The 27817-nt window shown below is 31.0% G+C and overlaps 2 protein-coding genes across 6 annotated transcripts in view; both read left to right on the forward strand.

Annotated features, from left to right (window-relative positions):
- Positions 1-27817, forward strand: part of LOC115877849 (inositol-trisphosphate 3-kinase homolog) — a 282008-nt gene that overhangs the window by 38764 nt on the left and 215427 nt on the right. The gene's annotated exons all lie outside the window — the stretch shown is intronic.
- LOC115877847 (toll-like receptor 7) lies at positions 1605-26703 on the forward strand. Of its 3 annotated transcripts, XM_030894169.1 has the most exons (4): positions 1605-1759; positions 1821-1916; positions 8814-10353; positions 24971-25286. In XM_030894169.1, coding segments are annotated over exons 3-4 (1542 nt in total). In that variant the 5' UTR covers positions 1605-1759; positions 1821-1916; the 3' UTR covers positions 24973-25286. The 3 variants fall into 3 exon arrangements, with proteins under 3 accessions (XP_030750029.1, XP_030750030.1, XP_030750031.1); XM_030894170.1 differs by lacking the exon at positions 8814-10353 and having other exon boundaries at positions 24971-26703; XM_030894171.1 differs by lacking the exons at positions 1605-1759; positions 1821-1916 and having other exon boundaries at positions 10122-10353; positions 24971-26702.

Here is a 27817-nt window from a genome sequence, read left to right on the forward strand (position 1 = left end):
TAAAATAGTTATTTTTTGTAAACACTTCTACGTTAAACCTAAACGGACGCTGCTTGTCAGAAGTTGTGTTTACAGTAATAAAAATTTGCCTAACAAAGAAAAAAATGCTTAACGTTTCGGAAAGTTTTCTCTTTCCGTCGTCAAAAGCAAAAAAATATAAAAAATCAAGAAAAAAACTATTTAAAATATTTAAATTGAACTATTCCAGAACACTTTACTTTTTAAAACAGATACGTCTACAAGAAATCGTTGACGTTCTGTTAAAATGACATTATATTAAGTTAAACTTCAAAATTAACAATTACTACCTGATAATTACTTAATATTACTTATTTTGGTTTTACCTTATTAAGTAATTATCAGGTAGTAATTGTTAATTTTGAAGTTTAACTTAATATAATGTCATTTTAACAGAACGTCAACGATTTCTTGTAGACGTATCTGTTTTAACAAGTAAAGTGTTCTCGAATAGTTCAATTTAAATATTTTAAAGAGTTTTTTTCTTGATTCTTTATATTTTTTTGCTTCCGACGACTGAAAGAGAAAACTTTCCGAAACGTTAAGCATTTTTTTCTTTGTTAGGCAAATTTTTATTACTGTAAACACAACTTCTGACAAGCAGCGTCCGTTTAGGTTTAACGCAGAATTGTTTACAAAAAATAACTATTTTATTTTGTAGATTTTTCTTGCAGTGCAGTGGCGAAAAACCCATAAGGATTTTTTTGGATAGATGAATCCGCCACATAGGTATAGACATTTTTTAGAAATTCCCATATGGCATGCACAAGTTATAGAACATTGTATCCTGAAAGGACACAGCCTCATCGTACTATTTTTGCACGGATTTAAGGCTTAATGATATTAATGTGTCAGCTCAGACTGAAATTAATCCGGAAACTTCTAGCCGTAAAATAAGTCGCGAGTGTTGTATAAGTGTATTATGTTGTATAAGTGTATTATGTAGGGAAAATGATCAAAAAACATAAATATCACAACTTTAAAGTTAAATCTGTACCACAAATTTACATTTTTTACATGCTGGTGATCACGAGAGAAGATTACAATTTTGCAGATGGTTTCGGTAAAGTGTTCAAGAGTTCAAAAATATTATGGACGGATGAATCTTTATTTACAAATTTTCTGTATTGACCTGTATTGCCTCTGATATACAACTTTTGTGCGTCCAGATTTGACATATAGAATAAACAAAAAATAACTTGCTGTCATATAAAGTGTCAATTGGATTTCCAAGACAGACTTGATTTTTTGAGCGAATTTTTAAAAAATCTAATTTTTTTAGCGAATTTACGTGATAATGAATAAAAATTAGATACCACCGTAGAGATTATTTTTTGCTCTATCTAATACGATGAAAATTCAAAATGGCGGCCATAAGAAAACAAAAACTTACTGTTGTTCTGCGAAATCTAGAAAGCTTAGAAATTTTCTGAAAACGGCATTTGATTGGCAAGAAATTCGATGTTTTAAATTAATTTTTATATTCAAAATATTTTGGATATCCCTGGTACAACACACATAGATATATTAATACACATATTTCATTTTTTTTATTTATTTAAAAAAATCTTTTAAAGAAGCAAATTCCGCTAAATCCAAAAAAATAAAAAAAAATGTGACTAGATACATTCTCTTCGATTTACTTTGTAAATTTTATTCAAATTTTGTTGTTGTGTATGGTTTATCATTGTAGTCCGTTCAATATTTTGTTAATTAGTGTTGTTTTTTACCCACCACTTAAGTAAGTAATAATATATTAAGTAGAAAGCGCACACTTTGTAACATACTTATTTATATTTTAGGAGTTATACACTGAAAATAAATTAGAAGAAATATTTGTCACCCACATTATCCTACTTTTTAAATCATTTTTGAAAAGGACTATTCAGTTTTCAAAGGTAAGCAACACGTTTTTTGATCAATTTAACTTATATTTGGCTTTAGAAAACTGTTGGCTCTTGTGCGATTTGGGTAGGTCGGATTTTTAAAATTGTCTATACAGAAATGAGAAAAGGGACACTTATACAGGGTGTTTTAAAAAACATGTGCCATCTCTCGAGGGGAGTTACCTCACGTAAAAATGAGATTTATTTTTCATATCAACATAGGTCCGATTGTGCTTTGTTTCCTAGCTACAGGGTGTTAAAGTATCAATATTTTTTTGATTTATTATAATTTTCTTCCAAATACTTTTCGTGATTTTAATGAAATTGTGAGGGTAAAAATTACTATAAGTGCTACATATTTTAATGCTAAAAAAGTGTCGATAAATTCATCAGGGACGTGCATAATTAATATACAGGGTTGTTCACCACATACGACACGGAGTATTGTGGCTAAACGATGATATTTTTACAAATTGTAAGTTTGGGGTTCGTTGAAGGATTATTAGAGCTACAATTTAAAAATATTTTTACCAGATACAGAGTATCCCAAATAAATAAAAAATATCAAAGTTGTATTTTTTTTAAATGGAACACCCTGTATATTATTACATTTTTAGTTTCTACGATTAAAATAAAGGTAAATTTGATTAAGGTTTATTATACTTAAACCTTACCGTTTTTGAAATATTTTCAATTTTGTGAAATTGCAGTAAAAATTTTAAAGCTTCATTTCTCCAAGGGTATCAATGTTTTTAATATTAAATATTTAAAGAAGTTTATTTATTGATCAGTTATTGTGTTGCAATAATAAAAATAATACTACCTTATACAGAGTGTCTAAAAATTTATTTTAAATAATTATTAGCTTCAAACGGCAATAACTTCTTTAATTTAAATGGAATGCCCTGTATATTTTAGGAGAATCAGATGCACAATTAAATTGTCTATCAAATTGTATTATACCATTTTTTACCTATCCCTTCAAGTTTTCGTATAAAATGCATTTTCTTATAATTTAGACCTCATTTATCAATATATCAATGGAATATTGACATTTTAGATTGTTTTTAAAGCAACAAATGTACAAAATGTACAGACTAGTAATATTATCGTTTTTAGCAAAACGATAATATTACTAGCCCATTTGTATGCAAAAAGAAAACTATTTAAATCTTTATAAAAGAGTATACCATTAATTAAATATAACACCATTATTTGCGCCCATATACTAATTAATTACATACTTAATTGTGTTCGTTATTAAATTATTATAAATAAATGTGGATTTGAGTCAGAAATCAATATAATAATAAGTTATCAAATTAAAGTCTCTGTAGTTATAAATAAGCATTTATTAAAAAATGAAATATCATTTTTAAGGTGTTACTTTTTATCACACTGTCTAATGCCCATACAAAATTCAGTTTTTTAGTATTTGGAGCAATTATTATTAATCAAAGCAAACAGTCAGTTAATGTTGTTTGAATACTGGAATCATATTAACTGATCCTCTTTAACAAATATTTAAACAGTTTTTTTATTTTTAATGAAATAAACGAATTATATCGACAATATTAGTATCTGTACTCTTTAAAAATTTGGTACATCTTTAAAAATAATCTAAAATGTCAATAGTCCATGGGTATATTGATAAATAAGTTCTAAATTACAAGAAAATGCATTTTCTACGGAAACTTAAAGAGATAGGTAAAAAATGGTATAATATAATTTGATAGACAATTAAATTGTGCATTTGATTCTCGTAAAATATAGAGGGTGTTCCATTTAAATTAAACAAGTTATTGCCGTTTGAAGCTAATAATTATTTAAAATAAATTTTTAGACACTCTGTATAAGGTAGTATTATTTTTATTATTGCAACACAATAACTGATCAGTAAATAAACTTCAGTAAATATTTAGTATTAAAAACTTTGATACCCTTGGAGAAATGAAGCCTTAAAATTTTTACTGCAATTTCACAAAATTGAAAATATTTCAAAAACGGTAAGGTTTAAGTATAATAAACCTTAATCAAATTTACCTTTATTTTAATCGTAGAAACTAAAAATGTAATAATATACAGGGTGTTCCATTTAAAAAAATACAATTTTGATATTTTTTACTTATTTGGGACACTCTGTATCTTGTAAAATTATTTTTAAATTGTACCTCTAATAGTCCTTCATCGAACCCAAAACTTACAATTTGTAAAAATCTCATCGTTTAGCTACAATACTCCGTGTCGTATGTGGTGAACAACCCTGTATATTATATAAGTTGAAGAAGTTCCATCGAGTCTCTCTCTCTCTCAATCCTCTCTGATTGCCAAAGTTAACAGAATAATCTGTAAACTTTGCTGATGCCTATGAGTATTCCCATAATAGGAAATATTATTACATAATGTAAATATGTAAAATCTCAGATTTTTTTGTAAAATCACATATTTATATGACTATTACATATTATTATGTAATTTTGATAAATTATTTGTAATATTTTAATTATTTTTATTTTTACAGTGTAGTATATGACGTAAATTAGTATTGACTGACGTACTCAAAATTGTTTTCGGTCACTTTCTGTTTCACCCGAAATGATTATGACTTTTGATTTTTAAATGGCACCCTCGGTATTTTGTTACTTTATTCGATAGAAAATGACACTCTGAATAGAATGACATATGTCAACTTTTGACATTTTCGAATATGGTTTATTTGAAGTTGCGATATGGCGCTTCATAACGACATTTTGACTCGAAATAAGTGTGTGTTACCAAATTATTCGTAAAAAATGTTTTTTTTTCAAATATTATGCGAATGAGCCACTCTCGTTCCATTTGAAAAAATTGGGATATGATGAAAAATACGATTTGGGCATCTTTTAACCGGCCAGGACAAGACAGTAAATTAGACGATCAAATCTATTTTTCCATGGCTCCTTAACTAAAAATTGCTGTTTTTAACACATCCATCGCACTCTAGATTGAAATTTAAAATACAATTTTGTTTTAAGCGAAAATGTCAAAAGTTGACATATGATAGTATATCATTCTATTCAGAGTATCATTTTCTATCGAATAAAGTAAAAAAATACCGAGGGTGCCATTTGAAAATCAAAAGTTGTAGTCATTTCCGGTGAAACAGGAAGTGACCGACAAGAATGGAATACGTCAATCAATCCTGATTTATGTCATATACTAACCGAATCTCGATTTTTTATCTGAAAAAATAAAAAAGTTATAGAGGTGAGTCACTTTTGAGACTCAACAATTTAAAACCAAAAAGTTATACAGGGTGAGACAAAATTAATATTAAACATTGGTCACATTTAAAAGCAAGTACACCCAGTATATTATTCCGATATTTAATGGGGAATTAATGTCTCTTCAAAATACTATTAAGGTTGCCTGCTCCTCAAACAAAGATTTTCCTAGATATTTTCATTTTTGTGATTTAGTGACAAGACATGTAACGTTAAGTTTTTTTGTACCGATTGAAACCGGTCTTTCGGGACCGATTTAAACCGGTCTTCCGGTGCCGGTACCAAAATCGGTATTCCGGCACCGGTACCGAAACCGGTATACCGGTCTTGAAAAAGACGATACCGAAACCTGAATATTTCAAAAGTACCGGTTTTGGTACCGGAAATTCGGAAGACCGAACAGGCCTAGCTGTGATACCTATGTCTGACGTTACTTCAACATAGATAACAAATTAGTTCAACTTTAACAAATAGTTATCAATTTGTGTCAGTTAAAACAAAAAGAATTCTCAGAAATTTGCCGAAAATGGAAACATCCTATATCAGAGAAAATTGATATGATTCTATTAGTTGGGGGACTGTATGCAGTATGCATTTACCATCTAATAGAATACTTAAATGCTCTTGATTTATCTAGTATGGACTTTTTTTATCGGGATATAGAGACAGTGTTTTCAAAACTCTCCCAACTATCGTTAACAACATGAAAGAAATTATTGTGGCTGTTTTTCGAAGTAGAACTTCACATATGCCTCTTAACATGAAAATATATTTCGAAAAGAGTATCATTTTATTCAGCAAAGAGGAATGGTAGAATTTTGGGCATTTGATTACATCTAGCTAATTTTTGTTACATAATTATACGTTTATATCTATTTCAATTCTGTAATAATTAAAATATACTTTAAACTTCGGCACTAAAAAAATATTTTTATTACAGTTCAATATTTTACTCTACGTACATTAATTATTGTCAAATTAACAAAAGGTATATCAATCAAGATATTAGCAAAATCATAAAAATGAAAATATCTAGTAAAATCGTTGTTTAAAGAGTATAGGCAACCTTAATAGTATTTTGAAGATATCTGAATTCTCCATGAGTATTGGGTAAATAATAAACAGGATGTTCTATTTAAAATAAAGGAATAACTTGCTTTTAAATGTGACCAGTGCTCAATATTAATTTTGTCTCACCCTGTATAACTGTTAAGGTCAAATTTTAATTTGATTTAAAGTACAATAGTTATTTTGGCTACATAATACGTTATACCGGATAAATTATAATTTAGGTAGCATTTATTGAAATTTTCAATTTATCCTTCATTTTTAGAAATTGTTAAATATGTTAAAACCTTACATTTTAGCCATATACTTCTCTAATGAAACTCACCTTTATTTTTCTCCTAGAATCCGAAAATCAATTAATATTATGTATAAGGTGTTCCATTACAAAACACACAACTTTGATGTGTAAGTTTATTTGGGGACCCTCTGTAGAATTCTCTATATTTTTAAAAAATGCTCTAAATCAACTTACATATGCTTACAAAATTTCATTTCAATACAAGCTGTAGTTCTCCTTGCAGTCTCCGCGTCATATGAGAGGCGCCACCCTATATACACAGCTATACAGGGTTCGGCAATAGTGCATCTGTAGCTCCTAGAATAAATTGAATATAAATCGAACATATCTCCATAGCGCAGTGCGTAGAGTTTCTGCCTGTCAAGCGAGGAGCCAGAGTTCGAATCCGGATCAGTGAGAAAACTTTTTAGCCGACCATACCAATAATAGGTATGGTAGGCTATTAGGACCGGCAAAAAAAGTTTTTTTAATTTCACTCAAAATGAGTTACTTGGGTCATAAATGACCTAAATACAAAATATTTTCATGGTGTGTGTCTGTCTGTCTGTCCGTCTGTCCGTCTGTAACACGATAACTCAAAAACCGCTGAACCGATTTTAACCAAATTTGGCACAAAAATACTGTTGCACCCGAGAATCTGGCCATTAGTTTTTGGTGGGGGTGGGGGTTGGTAAGGGGGTGAGGTAAGGTAAAGGTGGGAGGGGGTTAAAAATATTAAAAATTGGTAACCCCAAAATTACAGTAGCTAGCGAAACGCGGTTTTCAAATTAAAATTAGGAATAATATTTGCAACAAAATTTGTAATAACATCAAAATCAGTCAAAGTCGCAGTTTTCGAGATATTAACATATTAATGAAATATAATATAGAAAAAATATGATTAATTTAAAAAAATAAAAATTTCCCAAATTTATTATTTCAGTGAAATAACTATCCACTCAACGTCTTTATTTTTCGTGAATAATGGTATGTATTGACTATTTTCCATTCTAAATATCTTGAGAACGGTTGCTCGTAGCGATTTTTACAAAGAGATATTTTTTACGTAAAAAATCACAGAGATGTATATTTTTTCCCTCGGTAGTTTTATACAGCTACAGACAAAAAGTTATTACGCTCCAAAACAGTTAAAACACATGTAAGTGGCGCCCTCTACCAGTAGGAGTCATATTGACATCAAAATCAAATTTCTTATGTCAAAAAACTCCCAGACACCAATTTTCATCTAAATATTGACGTTACTTCAGAAATTATTTGAAAAAAATTGAAATAAAAATGAAATTTCTACACCCTGTATCTCCGAAACTAAGCATTTTAGAACATACATTTATACTAACTTTTTTACCTATTTTTATCTGCAGAATATGCTGCTGAAGTTTCCGGAATACAATTCGGACCACCCTGTATATTAGTATGGGCGGCTATACGTGCCTCCCGGCGCCAATTTTTTATTTTATTTTCGTTTATATTCTGATAGTAAAGTAATAAATAATTCTTAAATATTATTAATTATTAATATATGATACTTTACTATCAGAATATAAACGAAAATAAAATAAAAAAGTTTATGCACTGACCCAGATTCGAACTGACTCTTCGCTTGATAGGCAGAAACTCTACGCGCTGAGCAAAGGAGACTCGGTCGGTTTATATTCAATACTAGAATTTAAAGGACTAATAAAAATATAGGATCTTCTTTCAATGCGCAGTAGGGAACGCAACGTTTACCTGCAGCCAGACGGGCCGCATGCTGTTCTAGAGAGCATTGTAAAAGATATATCAAAGAGCCAGACGTCTTAAAATACTTGTTTTCCCGACGTTGCTAGCTCTCGTACTATTAGGTTTGCACTTAAATAAAATTCTTAAGTTTTTTATTCTAGGAGCTACAGATGTCCGACGCACTATTGTCGGACCCTGTATAGTTATGTGTATGCTATGATCATATTTATTTACTATTTTACGTAGTTACTACATAGCATACATATGTTATCCGTGTCTTTTTCTTAACGAGAACCCTGAAATAGAATACTCGGATATTTCTGCAGTAATTGATCACGATACATCTCTACCTTTCAAGTCACTACATTTTGTCGAAGTTAGCATGAAAGAGAGCTGATTAATATGCTGTTCGATAGATATTTTCATTGAAAAATAAATAAATGAACGTAAATTGTTTACTTTTTATCTTTACCACCGAAAATTCTATTATCCGATTTAGTTTCGGATAATCGCGAGTCTAGTGTATTTCAGTGGTTTGTACAATCTTTTGTCTTGTTTCAGATGGATTTAATGCTATTTATACTATCGCTTCTTCTAACTTATCAAATGGCGCTCTCTTGGCTAACCTCGAAAAAGTACATAACCAGAGACAAAATTAACGACTGTTTAAGTGCCAATAGAATATTTAGAGATCCAGATATCGATAGATCATTAATTAACTGTGCCATTGATGATTGCGAAGGTACAAAATATAGAACATTTAATACGAGAGACGAGTATAAGAACAGTTCTAGTTATCATCCTGACAGTATAGGTTATTCGGGAAACTACGTAAATTTTACTACTTTCGATGTCAAAACTTTAACTAAGGATACCTTGAGTTTGGGGCCTCTCAAGCCAAAAAATGTAACTAACGATACCTTGATGATTGATGAAGATGATCTTGCCTCGGAGTCCAAAATAAAAGACGTGGAACCTTTACCGATAAAAAGAGTAGAATTTTCCAAAACTGAATTGTCAGACTTGCCTCATACATTATACATTATTGGGTTAGACATAAGCGGCAAAGGCATTAGAACTATTATGCCTGAAGCTTTCGATGAAATGTACTGTTTAAATCGACTTGATTTAAGCAAAAATATGTTAAAAGAGATCCCAACATTGGCATTTCAAGGACTTACCAATCTAAAGGTTCTGAATTTAAGCCATAACAAATTACCTGAAATACACAAAGATACTTTTATGTGTGTAGTAAATTTAGAAATTTTAGATCTGGAATCAAATTTAATAACTTATTTAGAAAGCAGTACTTTTAACTATATGGAAAAAATAAGAAATGTAAATTTAAGTAAAAACAGGATAAGTAAAATCGTATATAGATTTTCGCAATCATTTTCAAATGTACTACTGAATTTCAATGTTCTTGATCTTGAAGATAACTTTCTGACATTAGTTACTCCCGGTATGTTTGCAAATTTTCGATATTTAGAAATACTTAATCTGGCTAAAAATCGGATTCTTGAGTTTAAAATTACACCTGGATTTATGTTTCGCCATCTTATTTCTATGAATTTGTCTGGAAATCGCTTAAGTGATTTCGATGCGGTAGGATTTAGAAATACTTTTGTTAATTACAATTTACGTATTGATCTGAACGATAACGACTTTCCATGTTTAACGATACACAATTTACTGCCTAGATTGGAGGGATTAAAAATATCTTTTGTGCTACAAAAGTCTTATGATTCAGGATTTCATAAATATTTATATAGATGTAAAATGGAAGATGAGCCTGTAACGAACTATACCATAGAAGAATCTAGCCTTTTGAAACAAATCGGAAAAGAAGCTGCTCCAGTTAGTGAGTCGCCGATCGATGTTCAATCATTTGTTGAAAAATTAACAAGTGAGGTATCTGAGACGTACGGCACATTGCGTCTCCTTATGGGAGCGATTTCTGCTGTATTGATAATTATGATTCCGGTGATTTTCTACATTTTTGGTGAATGCGACCTGCGAAAAGTTTGCCGACGCAAGAGGAGAAACTCACCACAGCGACGCCCGGGAATTCAATATGGACCTTGCTATCAAATATCTAAATGTAGGTATCGAATACAAACTGTTTTGAGCTTTTTGCGTTTTTTGCGTGTCAAGCGTTTTTTGCGATTTGTGTCCATTAAAAACAAGCCAAAGAAGCGGCAGGTCTGCAGTTTCTATAAACATGTCAATTAGTAACGTCGCAAGCTCGTGGATCCCCGGCCCGTTCAACAGTCAATCCTGTGAGAAAGAGATAGGCGAGATCGGCGCGGTTAGCGTTGAAGAGAGCGGGGCATTATATTCGGCGACAAACAATCTACTTCTGGTGCCAGTGGTGTGTGTAAATATAATAATTATTATTTGCCATTTATTTTACGAATTTTAGTTTATTTGTGTATAGTTTTTTTATGTTGTATATTTTATGTATGTTATTTTATGTTGTAGTTAGAAAACTTCTTTACGCGCGCTGGGAGTTAAAATTCAAGGCCGTGACATACGAGCTAGCGAGACGGCCCTGACACACGAGGTGGTTGTAACGAAACGTGTTAACGGTTTAGAAATACGCAGTGACGCGACGTGTATTTGTGAGCAGTCGACGTGTTTATGTGTGAATCAAATTATTACGTGTAAAAAACCATTTGTTACACGTAAATAACTATTTTTATTATTGTACGTGATTAAAACTGTTACACGTAAAAAACTATTTTTTACGCATATAAAACTATTTACTAGTAGAAAACTATTTTTTACGCGCATAAAACTATTTGTTACGTATAAAAATCTATTTTGTTACAAGTAAAAACTATTTTTTTACGCGTCAAAAACTTATCGTTTCTGGTAAAAATACCTTTCTTACGTAAAAAAACTATTTGATACACGTAAAAAACTAATTTCTACGCGTCAAAAACTTATTGTTTCTGGTAAAAAACTTTTTTACCAAAAAAAAATATTTTTTACATGTAAAAAACTATTTGTTACACGTAAAAAACTATTTTTTACGCGTCAAAAACTATTTGTCCCTGTTAAAAACTTTTTTTTACGCAGAAAAAAACACTTTTTTCGCTATAAAAAACTATTTTTTACGCGTAAGAAAATATTCCTTTAATTTATTACTTTTTCAACATTTCAAACTACACTTTTTCAAACATTTCCTTCAAATTTTTGAATTTAATAGAATCTTCCTAAAACAGTAGATGTTCACTATAAAAATACATACTACCTATTTAATTTATTTCTATTGTATTATTAAATATAACGTCCGCCTATGACGGGGTCTCATCTTAGAAATCGCTAAAGACGCTACAGAAAACAAACTGATTTGTTTTCATTTGCGTTTTTTGTGAGACACGCCGAACGCTACACGCTTTTGGTGGGGCCACTCTTGTTATAATCCTGTTATTTTGTTTTAGTCGCTAAAGACGCTTCACGCTAAAAACGCAAAAAACCCTTTCTGTGTGGCCGTGGGGTTATATTGTGTGGGAATGAAAACGGTGTCCCACATACAGGCTTGAACTGAATTCACATTTTTGATCAAGATTTACTATAAGCAGAATTGGACCTATGTTAATATGATAAATAAATCTTCCTTTAAGTGAGGAATCTCCCAACGGTAGATGGCAAATGTGTTTGAAGCACCCTGTATACTCAGTTCGTTTAAGTCAGTTCCGTTTAATATCAAACTTAAATTCAAAGATTGCAGTAAATATATTTATTTTTAATTTAAATGACAGACCATAACTGTCATTGTTCTCATACATTTTTTTGTGGCTGGACAGACAATATCTAATCCTCTGTGTTGATATTGTTCGAGCATAACAGTATATTGTTTTATTAGGAGTAAAAATGACAGTCTTCGTGGCGAGGCTGTATGTTTGACAGCCACGAAGTCACTTTTACTCCGAATAGAACATACTACGAGTATTTTTTTTCAAACGTCACAAATAGTTTCAAACATTCCAAATATATAATATAAAGAGATTTAAAAGTAATGCCTTGTATGTAATTATATATCGAGAAATTATGGTTACGGCTCGTTGAATTTGCCAATTTATGTTAATTTAATAATATATTATTAACTTATTATTTGTAGTTTTGTCTTAGGCGTACAAGTGCTTTATATATGCCTAGGCGTTAAAGTGACTTTTTTATATTGCCAAACACTTCGTAAAAATTAATACTTCTATGACGTTTAAAAAAAAACTTTTGATAGTCTGACGTCAACTCTACCGGGTGTTTCAAAAAACATGTGCCATCTCTCGTAGAGAGATTCTTCAGGCAAAAATAAAATTTCTTTTTATCGACATAATTCCGATTCTGCTTTGTTTCATAACCCAGTGAGCAAAATTTTGTCACATTTAGGGAACATTAGGAAACAGTTACGTATCTGCGTTTTATTGTTTTATATAAGGCACAAGAAAGGCCTGGTAATGTAACAACGACGTCACCTAGAACACATTTCCCTTAAAGGAAATAAATGCAAATGGGCAGCGAGTTAGTCACTTCATTTTTTTTCGATTTATTATAATTGTCTTCCAAGTGCTTTTAGCGATTCGAGTGAAATTTTCAGGGTAAAAGTTACTATAAGGGCCGACATATTTTAATGCTAAAAACGTGTCGACATATATTCACCAGGGGCTTGCATTTGGATTATCACTGGAATATTTTTGTAATTTTAAAAGTTTTACTCTCAGCCCAAGAATATACAGGGTGGCGCACCTCATTCGCCTCGGTTGATTATACGAAAACGGGAAGATGTAGAAACAAAATATCTTATGGGTATATGTGGGGAGTCAATGTGCACAATTTAAAATTATTTTGAAATATACAGAGTGTAGAACTAAGATCCATACCAAAGTTATATTTTTTCTTATGGAACACCCGGTATTTTATTTCATTTTTGGATTCTTGGGCCCAAAAAAAGACATTTATTATAAGGGTTAAATATGTTTAAAATCATTGGTTTTTGAGATATTTAAAGATATTTAAATATGCATGCTACAAGAGAATTGATTATCAATACCCTGTACATTACTTTACAGAATTAATTCTTGTGCTGAGTTTAAAGGCAAAGAAATAAACTTTACTAAAAAATGTTATTGCTGCCTTAAATTTATACAGGGGTACCAAAAATTAGTTATTTATTTTAAGGATTTATTTTACATAAAAACTTTGTTATTTCAAATGCAACACCCTGTATTTTTTTTAAATAAGTTGAAGCAGCTTGAAATGCTCTTTTAAACTATATTAGGGTTTCCTATACCTATCTATCTCATATTTTGAATAAAAAGCGATTTTTAAATAAAATAGCAATAAAGATGGCTGGTATCGCCATGGCAATTTTCTAGTGACAGTTAGTAACTATTTTCGAAATTGACATTAGTTTATAGACTTTATTTAGATCTATACCAGTTTACTTTTATTTAATTGATCTACAATAGTTTAATAAATAATATTTATTATTATTAATATGTATTTATTATTCTATCAAGCAAAACGAAGAAGTAGTTCTTTGTTTTATTTTACGGTAACTTGTAGATATATGAATTTTTTATAAAAGAGCCAATTACGACAAATTCAATTTCTTCACTTCCAACGACAGGTTTCTGCCTAATATGTGCTAATAGGTTTTTTATAAACTAGACTATTACGAATTCTACGAAATAGGAAGTAGGATAAGTAATTTTTCAAAGGAACGCTTGTCAGGAAGATTTCTATTTGGATATCATTGAGCATTAGTTCTTGAGACCAAGAAATAATTTTCCTCACAAAACAAAATCACTAGTAACATATCTATTCGTTCCACCAGCAGATATGGCTTTATTTTTCTTCATAAAATAAGGAATACTTACTTATTAAACTTTTGTGGGTAAATTTTAGTAAACTGTTTAAATAATAATGTACCTACACTAATGTCGATTTTGAAAATAGTTACTAACTGTCACTAGAACATTGTCATGGGGATACCAGCCATCTTGATTGCCTTTTTATTTAAAAATTGCTTTTTATTCAAAATCTGAAATAGATAGGTATAGGAAACCCTAATATAGTTTGAAAGAGCATTTTAATCTGCTTCAATTTATTTAAAAAAATACAGGGTGTTGCATTTGAAATAACAAAGTTTTTCTGTAAAATAAATCCTTAAAATAAATAACTAATTTTTGGTACCCCTGTATAAATTTAAGGCAGCAATAACATTTTTTAGTAAAGTTTATTTCTTTGCCTTTAAACTCAGCACTGTAAAGTAATGTACAGGGTATTGATAATCAATTCTCTTGTAGCATGCATATTTAAATATCTTTAAATATCTCAAAAACCAATGATTTTAAACATATTTAACCCTTATAATAAATGTCTTTTTTTTGGGGCCAAGAATCCAAAAATGAAATAAAATACCGGGTGTTCCTAAAGAAAAAATATAACTTTGGTATGGACCTTAGTTCTGAGACACCCTGTATATTTCAAAATAATTTTAAATTATGCATATTGCCTCCACACATATACCCATAAAATATTTTCATTCTACATCTTTCCGTTTTCATATAATCAACCGAGGCGAATGAGGTGCACCACCCTGTATACATATATTTTTTTCATAATTAATCACTATACAGGGTGCTACAAATTCGAGGTACGAGCATTGGTATCTCGGAAACCGTAATAGATTCAAAGATGGTTAAATTGGGCCAAAGTTGCATCTTGGGATGTTCACCAAGATGCCATAAAAAAGTTTTAAAAATGTCAAGGATTGTTGAGACTTTTGGAAAAAACGGATTTTTTGAAAATCAATTATTTTATTTTTTCCTGTCGTTACTTTTCAGAAAACCAAAAAACAAATTGCATATTCTCATAGCCACTTTATTAGGGCTATCTGATAGTATTTTTAGATTTTCAAATTAGCTGATAATGTGTGAGATACAGAGGCCAACTTAAGTTTTTTAAATACGGACCTGCATTTTTTTTTATTGGACCTGCAGTTTTTGAAAGAACTCGATATCCTGAGTACAATGATATGTCACACTTGATACTTTTTTTTGTTTTGGGTATCTTGATAACAACAAAACTATTTAATTATTATTTAAAATAATTTCAAGTTCGACTCGAGATTTTTTAAGTTATTTAATCTGATTATATTCATCGCAACAATATTGATCAGCTCTAATTCATTGAATAAGGAAAATCGAACTAATTGAAATAAATAATATCCAGGTCAGCAATTTAAAGATATTATTTTTAACTTTTTTTAAGGTGAATTTGAAATTTCAGTGTACGATCTGTCCTGAAATCAAAACTATTAGGTATTTACTTTTGATGGTCTATACTTACTTTGCTATAAATATCGTAATCTTAAATCATACAGGATGTTCAAAATTCTACGCCGAACTTGCTAAAATATAAAATAATTTTTCTTTGTTTTTTTTAATGGAACATCCTTTATATTATTTTTTTATTAGATGGAGAGTTAAAAAATGAACATTTTTTGTATTTAAAGTATTTCGAAATTTTTAATGATTTTGCAGATATCACGCAGTATTATTTCATATGGCTCTTTTAACGGTAAAATACGTGAGAAATATCATTAGGTGGCTTTGATAAAAATTTACTGTGGAAAATGCCACACAAAAATTTTGAAATGCTCTAAATGCAAAAAAATATTTTTTTAGTTTTCCATCTATTGAAAAAATAACATACAGGATGTTCCATTAAAAAAACGAAAGAAAATTTATTTTATATTTTAGGAAGTTTGGCGTAGAATTTTGAACATCCCGTAATGTTTACGCGATTATAATATTTATATCAAAGTAAAATCAAACAGACAATCTAAAGTAAATACCTACCTAATATAGTTTTGATTTCAGGGCAGTTTCTGTATTTTTAATATTTTTTAAGAAAGGCTGAAAATATATACCTATATTTATTTATTTATTAATATTTCTGAAACTATCGAAATCTATTTAAGCATATCTTATGATGATGTAAAGTGTACTGAAAGGAAGCCAAAAATGCAGTAATATACAGAGTGTTCCGTTAGGTTAGTAAAAAACATCTCGATCTACTCACACTTTTTTGAGCCCTATAGGGTGGCTAATAATAAAATAAATAAGGTAAAATATTTTCCTGAAATACATTCTAGTACATATATGTTTACTTTAGGTTTGCACGTAAACAAGATTCTCTAGTTTTTTATTCTATAGGAGTTAGAAATGCCCGACGCACTATTGCCGGACCCGGTATAGGATATTCTATTGCAAAAATCACAACTCTGATGTGTAATTTGTTGGGGACATTTGTAGAACTCATTAAACATTTCATTTCAATAGAAACTGAAGCCTCTATGTCGTATGAGAGGCGCCACCCTGTATTGTCCTTATAAATGTGTTTATTAAAATATACCAGTATATTTTTTATATATTAGTTATTTAACAAAAAAGCAAGTAAATTTTGTTATTGTTTTAAGCGGTTATTTATAAATATCAATATGCGAATGCTAATATTGACGTGTATAATTCGGTGAGGCGACGAAATATTCGGAATCTCAAAATTCAGCGAAATTATCACACCAGTGTGTTGCTTCTCATTGTACAGGGTGTCTCATTATGGGATTTCTCGTTTATGTGTAGAGATACAAAGTAGAGATGCGGTTTTTACATCACTGTGCTACTTTGTTATGAAACTAAAGATGTAGAATGTAGAATGTTTAGGAGGGGAGTTAGTCACCGCGACCTTAAAGATCTATTGTGTGTTCCCCTTTCTTGAGCTATAACCAGTTATAACTCATCATACAGTCTCAAGGCTTTAACAAAAGCCAGTATCTGAGACGGCTCCATAGAGGCCAGCTCTCCATCCCTGACATCAGCCGTACCAAAGTTCATGGCACGAATGGTCGTCGTCTCGGCGCACTCAGTGATGAGGTGTTCTGGTGTTTCCCCATATTCCCCACAGAATCTGCATTCGCCGTTGTTTCTCAGCTTCAGCCTACTGAGGTGTTCGTTGAGGAGACAGTGTCCTGTTAGGAACCCCGTGACAATCCGAAGATTGTTTTTACTTAAATCAAGGAAAACCTTTGATTTTTCTCGGTCGTAGGTTCTGAGGAACTTTTCGAGTGTCTTAGACCGTTGGAGGACACCCATTCCAAGTTGCGGTTGGAGTCTTCCAGATTCTTCAGTTCCGCCAGTTAGTGGAGTGTTCGCTCCTTTCCTAGCTAGATCATTTGTTGAGCTTCTCTAGGCATTCTTTGACCAACTTCGTATTGATGGTTACTGAGTTGAGCGCGTTTAGTGCTGCATGACTATCGGATAGGATGACAATTTCCTGTTTTCGATAGTTCCTATCTAAGATAAATTGTACACATCTTTCGATAGCGTAAATTTCTGCCTGAAGGATACTGGGGTAGGTGCCCATTGGTTCGGAGTATTTGGTTTTCGGCCCAAATACTCCTATCCCTGTCCCTGCTTTGGTTTTGGAAGCATCAGTATACCACGTTATGGTATGGTCTTTTATATGCTGAGTAAGCGTTTCTTCCTTCCAATCCTTTTTATTACTCAATACTACAGTGAGGTGTTTCTCAAAGTTTTAAATTCTTGGTATGTCATCCACTGGGAGTTGGAGAAGTGGAATTTAGAAACTAAAGATGCGACACACATATTTGTCCTAGCCTACTTGTTTTCTGAAATACAGGGCGAATTTGTTACGAGCTTTCAAAAAATATATTATACTTTATACTTATTTTTTATATAAGTTACAAAAATGTATTATTTAACTTTTTAACATAAATCAACCTATTTTAAAAGAGTGTTATTTTGTTTAATTTAATTTAACCAGATAAATTTTGTTTTCCATATTATTATCTTAATAAACTGTACTGCAAATGAACTTGTGCAGCTTTTAGACAGATAACACGGCTGTCAATCAGAGTTATTGGTATTTTATGCACTACTTGTGCAATAGATAATTTCACTCACGGAAACTAGCGTCGAATAGCCAATAACCAAAATTTGACGTCGAATAGATTGTTTGATTGTGTTAAGTACCTAACTTAAACCGGCTGCCTGTGTTTAAAATTAGATATCAGTTTTCAGTTTTTTACCTTGTTTATAAAAATAAGTTTAGATTCAATTTTATATTTATTTAGGGTTTGTTCCAACGGGGCGAGAGAACCGTCCTAGAACGGTCATTTCCTATCAGTCAATTCATTTGTTAATCTTGACAAACGATCAAACTTTTCAAACAATAAAAAGCTCCGCGCGCACTGAATAGGTATCGGCGAGAGCGAGAGGCGCGAGCGGCACGACCGGTCGGAAAGTCGATTGTAGCCGCGCACTGGAGTCGCACGATCGACGGTCGAGAGTACGTCACCAGCAGAAATTTGAGCATAGATGAGGAGAAGTTTATTCAAATTTAGTCAAATTCATTTGGCATTTCAAAAAATTATAAAGTATTATTACTATTTATATTTTTATGCAACTTTTTATATTTTATGCTTTATGATGGAAATTGATATTATTTAGATCTTAACCAAACACACATTAATATATTTAGATCTTAACAAACCACATAAAATTAGTGAAATAGAGTGGAAGATGGGGATAAAATATACTACATGACTCTTAGCTTAACCGATTTTAACAAATTTGGTATAACTCAAAAGGGTTTAATTTGTTCTTTAAAAACAAAGCTAGATATGAAAAATAGTCAAATAAAACTTTTATTTCTAGTTTTTTAATCTAAATAAGTGTCATTACAAACATTTATATATCGCTTTTATTTTAAGTTTTTAAAATCTTTGTTTTAAGTCAGTAGTAAATAAAACGAAACTTGTGTTTACATTTTGTTTAATGATTGACGTTTCGACCAATTTTAATTCGGCCTTCTTCAGAATCTATAATATACGTATAAATAATTTTCTACGTTTGTGGTAAGAAAAAATTATATATTAAACACATTGTTAGTGATAAAATTGTATTGTATATTATAGATTCTAAAGAAGACCGAACTAAAATTAGTCGAAACGTCAATCATTAAACAAAATGTAAACACAAGTTTCGTTTTATTCACTACTGACTTAAAACCAAGATTTTAAAAACTTAAAATATAATAAAAAAGTCAAAGAAAATTGAAAAAATAAAAAATATAAATAGTTTTTATAGTACCGTATTATCGAAAAGGAACGGCATCAGCGATGACCATGAAATGAAGGTCGGTGCCATTTTATATGTAAATTTATATAGGAAATGTCATCAATCGTCATTTCCCATCCAACTGGACGCCGTTTTTTTCTAACATACGGAAGATATATGTACAAATATTTTATTCAAACATAAATATTATTTTCTCTATTTGTACCTTTTACGGAGCGATCAACATAGAAACATAGGATGACTATCAGCTGTTATTACTAACGTCAAAACAAACCAAAAATTAAATAATATGATAAGTTTTTTGACGATATTTAAATTCGATTTCCATAATGTGAGATAATCAAAACGAGATGAGAAATAAATGGGTTTAATCGGAAGGTTTTCTAATTCAGTTATTGAATAAGTGTAGTAAACAATATAGGTTACGTGCTTGTAAGAAATTTTTATCAGAAACCGCATATTAAGTATGATATGGTCTCGTACACTTTCGATTAATAATTCATCGGATATATTTAATGTAAAACCGCTCCACTAAAAACAGTCGCTCGGCGTAGACTTATTCGCCCCCTCCCATGCATTCTCTGATTACCCCTGATGGCGCGAGTACCGCCGATAGCTCGAAGCGCACCGAGCGCGCCGATCTAATGCGGTGCGCGGGCTTCTATTTATTTCAACGTAAACTGAAAATTACGTGTCGCTCGCTCTCGCCGATACCTATTCAGTGCGCGCGGAGCTTAGTGGACGACTAGAAATTACCGTCCCAGGGTCGGTTCTCGGTCCGGTTGGAACGAACCTTTAATTTTCATTCATTAAATATTCATTCAATTTTAGTATTGAAAATACTTCTGGCCGCGTTTATATGGGACCCATCTTTGAAAAAACGACATGCTAGAGGCAACATGAGTTCAATAACCTGCCTAATCAACTTGTCAACACGTAAGTCGATCGCAAGGCCGTTCGAGGGCCGAAATAAGGTCTTATTAGTGTGTGTGGGCCAACTATTTTATGGATATGGATGTTTAGTCTGGGAAAGCCGATATTATTATAAAAAAGAATATGCGTCAAGGCATGGGTTGTTAGGTACAGTTGGGCTATTTTAATCTAACTCTTTCCGTAGAGAGTCAAAAGGCAAATTATACGTGAAAGAGCGGAATAACATAAATAATAAATTTAGACTAATGCAATATTTTTTCTTGGCGCGTAGGATAATGCGCACAATCGATGCATTAAAGGGAATAATTAATTAAATCATTAAGTTCCAAAACATATAATAACTCGGGTCTCATCGGATCTGCTGATACATTTTGATAAAATCCTTGTATATTATTATAAACAAGGATAAAATTTAGGCTATTAGGACCTATATTTTTTTTTATATGATTATTATTTTTTTAATTAACAACTTAGGACAAAGAAAAAGCTTGCATGGTTTCCACCGCCAACAGGCGTAAAAACAAATGAATCCAAGGCGGTGCCAAATATTTTTTATCGGGATAAGTTTTTATCGTTTGAATATTGTTGTAAATAATTATCATTTAATTAGTGCTAACTTATCAAAGTTCACAACACGGCGAAATTTCAACAAAATCGGCCAACGGATCTTTGAGATATTAATAAAAAAGGCCTATTAGAAAACACATTGACATCTTTAAAATTATACATTTCCGGACACATGTTTATATGAACTTTTTACCTTAAAAACACTCAAAAAATCATCTCCTGAAGTTTGGCCAGATACTTAATTAACACCCTGTATTTAAAAATGGCTGGCTAGTGATTTAGTAAGCTATGTTTATTTTAATAGGAAAAAAATACATTTCATAAAAAATAAACAAACCCATAATACAAATACTATACACCAATTAATTAATTAATTTTAAATGTATCTAAATAGGCACTTTAATAATTGAAAAATGAAAAATGAACAGGAGCACTTCTTAAAATCACTTCATAGAGTATACAAAATATGCTAAAAATAATAATTCCAATAAAAAACATAAATGGCACATTAAAATCTGCATTATCTGAAATCAAACTATAGCTAAACGGGTAATACAATAATAGAGACAAGACGCCGACATCTATAACGCGATGAGCAGTTTTTAATAATTATTCCGAGTTATTATTACATACTTATTGTTTTACAATTTATTGTAATGATGGTTATGGCATTCCTTCAAATAAATTTTGATTTAAGTATTGTTAATATAGTCATATTAATGATTATAGCCCGTATGATTTTCAAAATAAATAATCAAGAGTGTTTTTATCAGAATTATTAAATGATTAAGTCAGTAGCGTAACTTCAAATGTGAGGCCCCCCCGCAAAATTTTTTTGGTGCCCTTATATTAAAATAAAAAAAACACACTAAAAACATAATATAGCTTTATGTACGTATATCAAGTCATTTAAAATATAAAAACAAAAAAAAACTTATAGACTAGAAAAAATAATAACTAGAACTAGAAAAAATAATAATAAAAGAACATAAAAAATAAAACATTAAAAAATAAATCAACACAATATTTTTGGAAATTGTAGGGGACGCTGTTCACATATATATGTATTTAGTAAACAAAATCACGAGGCCCCATTGCGGGTGCTGCGGGGCCTACGCTACGCTACTGGATTAAGTAGAAATAGTTAATATTTAGAAACTTCGTAAGTGTTATATTTTAGTATAATTATGGATTTAATAATTAAATAATTATCTTAAGTTTAAATTGTGGTAAACTTGAGTTTCAATCATTTATATTTAAAATCTTAGGAAAGGCAATATAGATTTTAGGCAGGAGAACTCAAGGGAAGGACTGTGTAATTAGTAATTAAGACTTTACAAGTTTTTTTACTTGCCATTTTTCTTGTCGTTCACGTTGCACGTTGACTCTTCGTTGTGTCACACACAATCTGAATTTCGGATATGATGCAGAGCTGATAATATTAAATAGGCTTAATGGGGGAACTGATAATATTAAATAGCAAATATATCAATTGCAAGGTATTCAAAGAAATATTTTTGTTAACTTTGCAAACATTTAAAGCATGCAATAATTAAAAAAAACTGTGAAAAATTGACGTGAGATTACTTTATAATTCTTGGAAGTCTTGGATCATAAAGATTTGAATTATTGTGGGTCTGTTTTGTTTAAGAAATAATAATTATAAAATAATAATTTCAAAAACTCAACTATCAAAATATAATGGTAGCAAATTTTCATGCATAGATATCATGCATAGGTATAATGTTCTATATTAATTGGACATACTGAAGGTAAACTAGGTATAGTTCCTGCAATCGATAATATATTTTATTGCTTTTTCATATCACACAACATTTTCATCATAACAAAAAACCGTCAATACCGCTACTCATATTATGGGCACCTATGTATATTTGTGGTTGTGACGGTTTTTTATTAGGTATGATGAAAAGAAGTTGCAAACTAAATTATCGTGGAACTATATTTTAATTTATTTTTATCTACAGTAACTATTACTTATTTTTTGTACGGCGAATTTAACCGTAAGTTCGAATATTGGTTAAACCTAGAAATACCTAGGTAATAGCCCAAAATATGCAAAAGGGGGAGTGAGTTTAGGTTAGATTAGAATTAGGTTTTAGTTGGTTTTGCATTAATAAAAAAATATAGGCCTAATCTATACTTAACCTAAACTGACATTTTTTGCATATTTCGGGCTCCTACGTGGGTAACCCTACGTTTAACCAATATTCGGGCTTTTACGGTAACATAATACTCATTCTGATTGGTTTAATCTGGCTCCATAATGAAACTGTGGGTTCCAGGTGCTATTGCAAATTAATGCCATTAATTCTATGTATATACATACCTCACATTTCTATAGTGTAGTGACCGTGATCGTGACCATTCATGAATCCGCACACGTCCATCTCCATCATTAATATTTTTTTTTAATAAATTGTTCACTTTTATAAAAAGCCATCACGATAAAAATCAAATATCAAAATTATTTAACGTTGTGAACGGTTCACTTGTTCACTATACGTATCTCGAATATACCCTACTGGCAAACAAAACCTTAGGTCGGCGTTTACATGTATAGGAGTGAATCGCTAATCTCTAAGTCGGAGAGAGCCAAAATACGAAATATTTGTAATATAATCACTTTAATCTGACGCTAGATCCATGCGCTTGGGAAAATACTTGCCTTCTGTCTTTATTCAGTACATCTTATTTTACGTTTCGTACACACGAAAATCGGCACCCAAGACCAGTAATGCCGACCCCAGTATTTGCGAATGGCAGTTAGCGATACGTTAGACTGCCAAAATGCTGACGTCACGAATGTCAAATTGCTTTCCAAACAAGGTTTAGTTCTTTCATATTTCTATTGAGCTCTTCCAAATGACGTCACAGGTTAATTAATTAATTAAATAAAATGTAAAAAACAGATGATTGCCGACCACCGCCGACTTTTGTGTCTGGTATTTTCAATACGCCTATGATGGTTGCGCATGTTGCAAAATCTGTGAATTTTTTATGTATTTTTTTATATTGTATTTTTAGAAAGGTCATAACAAGACAAGTAAAATAAAAATAATATACAGATTATCTCATTTAAAATTTAAAAAAAACATGTTTTAAAAAAAACAACAAGTTTGGATCATATTTCAAGAATGATAACTTTCTGAGAAAAACTGGTGTTAGGTTTACGTGAAAAACTCTACGGGACTTAGTTTTCGATAAGTTATAAGACAGCCGATATACGGGGGGAGTCGAAAAATGCACCAATTTCAAATTCGCCCTGTATTTAAAAGAGGCAACAGGGTTAAGACAAATCTGTGAGTGGTATCTTTAGTTTGATAAAAAGTAGTACAGAATTGCGCATCTTTACTATCTCATAAACTCGAAACCCTGTAAAACACGAAAATGGGACACCCTGTACGTAATGAACATTGGGACACCGAAAATTTCGGGGCATAAGAATTTTCCCGTCTCACGCCGAATTATTCGCGTCAGTTTGTGCTTCTCTTAAGCTTCATTCAGAACCTCCCAATTAGTGGTTTCAATTACACTTTATATTTTTAGTTTACGATCATTTACAATGTCTAAAAAACAAAATTAAAATTAATAAAATATCCTAGCAACAACTTGCGGTAGTCTGGTGTATTCACAGAGAAAGCATAATATTTAGCTTATAAAACAATAAACTTTTGATTGCTAACCAAAATTTTTCTTAACGGTTGATAATCAAACGCCAAAATGACATTCCTCGCAAATTTTGAAGTATAATTAGTGGAAAAGTCAAAAGGTTGTTAACTTTTTCCACTAATTGAAAATTACCACCACTAATTATGACGTTCTGAATACTTACATTAAAATTATAGGTGAACAAACTTCTACGACTAATTGAAACTACTAATTTATTCCACTGATTTCGAGGTTCTGAATGAAGCTTTAGTTTCAACTTTTATTTAGATATAATAATTTTGTTCATCTCTATACTTTAATTTACTTTAAATAAAAAAATCATTTATGTTACTGTTTTTTTCTTCTTTATTTCAGAATGATTTGGAAGCATCTTATTCACTTAATGATATATTTCCGTTTCATTACCGGATTGCTGGATGATGTCGGATATAGCACGTACCTAGACAATTACAAATATTTTATTGGACCTTGTTTGAAAGGCTATGACCTGAAACATGCAGATATTCGAATATTTAAAGATATAGCAGAATACCAAAAGAGTGCTTCATACAATTCGAGTCTCATTAAGAAGCGTAGAATGCACCCCTTAATAAAACACGACGTGATCATTCAAGGTCCGCTGGACTTAGTACCTAGGCATGGATTTTCTTCTGGCGAACAAACCTTCGTTATGCAGTTGAGCCTTAGTCACAGCGGCCTCCGCGAAATTAGAGGCTGGGCTTTTAGTGATCTACAATGCTTACATTTTCTCAATTTAAGGCAGAACAACATTGTCGATTTGTACCCTTCGCAGTGGTACGGCCTAGAAACCCTAGTATCATTAAATCTCATATATAATCGTATTACTCACTTGAACACTATGACCTTTAAATATTTAAAAAATCTTAGAGAATTACGTTTATCGTACAACCATATTATGGAGATCGAGGATTACTCCTTTCTTGGTCTCGCTAAGTTAGAAGCGCTGCATTTAGATCATAACAGCTTGAAAAGTATAGATCACTCTCATAGTTTCGAGGGATTATTCAATTTGTTGCATCTCGATTTTTCTTACGCCGATATTTCCAAAGTACCTTTAGTAGCCTTTATATCTACAAACTTTACTTTGGAAACTCTAAATTTATCGGGGAATGCTTTGACCACATTACCCTTTTACATGAAGGGGTCAGATAGGCCTGATAATTTTACTTTTTCTAGTTTACTTTTACTCAATCTAACGGATAATTTTTTACACGAAATAGATTATTTAAATTTCACTGTACATTTTAAAAGCAAGCAATTTACGGTGGACTTAAATCGAAATGCCTTTGATTGTACGTATTTGCAAAAGGTTTTACAGTATTTTAAAAATAAGAGCATATCGGTATCGCAAGGTCGATATCTCGGTGCTTTGCACCATCGAGAAAGCATTCGTTGCCATAATATCCAAGAGACCGGAACAAGCGACACCGACCAGGTACGTGCTATGAGACAGTTTCGAATTCCATTTGATTTTGAAAATGAGCAGTCTAGTACTACTAAGCCACCGAAGGCGTACCTCAGCTTGGACGAGAAGGTTAATTTAGTCTTGGACGAGCATACTAAAGACAATATTCGTGTTATGGTTATAATAGCAGAAGTAATTTTCTTGATTGAATGTATAATAATTTTGGACTGTGTTTGTGGATATCAAATACGTCGGTTTTGTCGAGTAATCAGTCGCGAGAGACCACCTCCTGTTTTAGACCTTGATTAATTTTTAACTCGAAAGAAACCATTGCTGCTATTTCCAGTAGACCTGCCTTGTATTGCAATCGTGATGTATTTTAATTATTTCGTATTTGTTATACTACGGAAATGCTTCTTTCTATTCTCTTTATGAACTTTTATACTTGCAAAGTAATCGTGACGAAATCATATATTATTGCATTTTTGTTTTAAATATGATGAAAAAATAGTTAAAATCTAATAATTGTAACAATGATTTTCAACGTATAAATGTTTTAAGGTAATATATCTAAAATTTGTATAAATATGTAACATACATATTATAGCATATATTATTATACGGCATATTATTTTGTATGATGAAAAATATATTGATAAATACATTTTATTTCTAAAAATGTATCTTTTGTGTATTATATATTTTTGTAAAATGCATTAACATTTTGATTTATGTAAGAATTTTAACAAAATATTTATGTCTCTTTTGAAATAAATGTATATTAATTAATTTTTGATGTTTTATTTTTATTCAGTCCTTTACAATGTTAAAATATTAAAATGTATAAAATATTAACCTCTTTTATAAAAATAAAATACTTTTTAGATTTTAAAATGAAATTGCGATATACCGGGTGCGTCTCATAAGTGGCTCACCCCTATAACTTTTTTATTTTTTTTTTAAATTAAAAAACGAGTTGAGGTATGTTAGCATATGACATAAATTAGGATTGATTGACGTATTCAATTGTTTTTGGTCACTTCCTGTTTCACCGGAAGTGACTAAAACTTTTGATTTTTAAATGGCACCTGCGGTATTTTTTTACCTTATTCGATAGAAAATTATATTCTGAATACAATGAGATATCATATGTCAACTTTTGACATTCTCGCTTAATAAAAAATCGTAATTAAAATTCAGTCTAGAGCGCCATGGCTATGTTAAAAACACTAATTCTTAATCAAGGAGCTTTGGAAAAATAGATTTGATCGTTTCATGTTTTTAGTGTCTTGTCCTGACCAGTTAGAAAATGCTCAAATCGTATTTTTAATCATATCTCAATTTTTTTAAATGGAACGAGGGTCGCTCATTAGCATATTTGGAAAAAGCATTTTTGTACGAATAATTTGATACCACACACTTGGTATTTCAAGTCAAATTTTCGTTACGAACTGCAGATTGTCATTTTCTATCGAATAAAGTAAAAAAATATGGAGGGTGCCATTTAAAAACAAAAAGTTGTAGTCATTTCTGGTGAAACAGGAAGTGACCGAAAACAACTGAATATGTCAATCAATCCTAATTTATGTTATATACTAACATACCAAAACTCGTTTTTTTAACTGAAAAAATAAAAAAGTTATAGGGGTGAGCCACTTTTGAGACGCTCCCGGTATTTACTTCTTTTTCTTTATTAGGGTGCGTTTATGTTGGAGCGGCGATAAACGATAAGAGCAGCGATAGTAGCGAAGCAAAGAATATTATTATATTAATTT

This window comes from Sitophilus oryzae, unplaced genomic scaffold (genome assembly GCF_002938485.1).
Source record: "Sitophilus oryzae breed Bouriz unplaced genomic scaffold, Soryzae_2.0 scaffold_1499_pilon_pilon, whole genome shotgun sequence".
In the NCBI taxonomy this organism is placed as follows: domain Eukaryota; kingdom Metazoa; phylum Arthropoda; class Insecta; order Coleoptera; family Curculionidae; genus Sitophilus; species Sitophilus oryzae.

Bases quoted from the DNA above. Each gene is read 5' to 3' on its own strand.
- LOC115877847 (XM_030894169.1), top strand. From the start codon at position 8,814: ATGGATTTAATGCTATTTATACTATCGCTTCTTCTAACTTATCAAATG.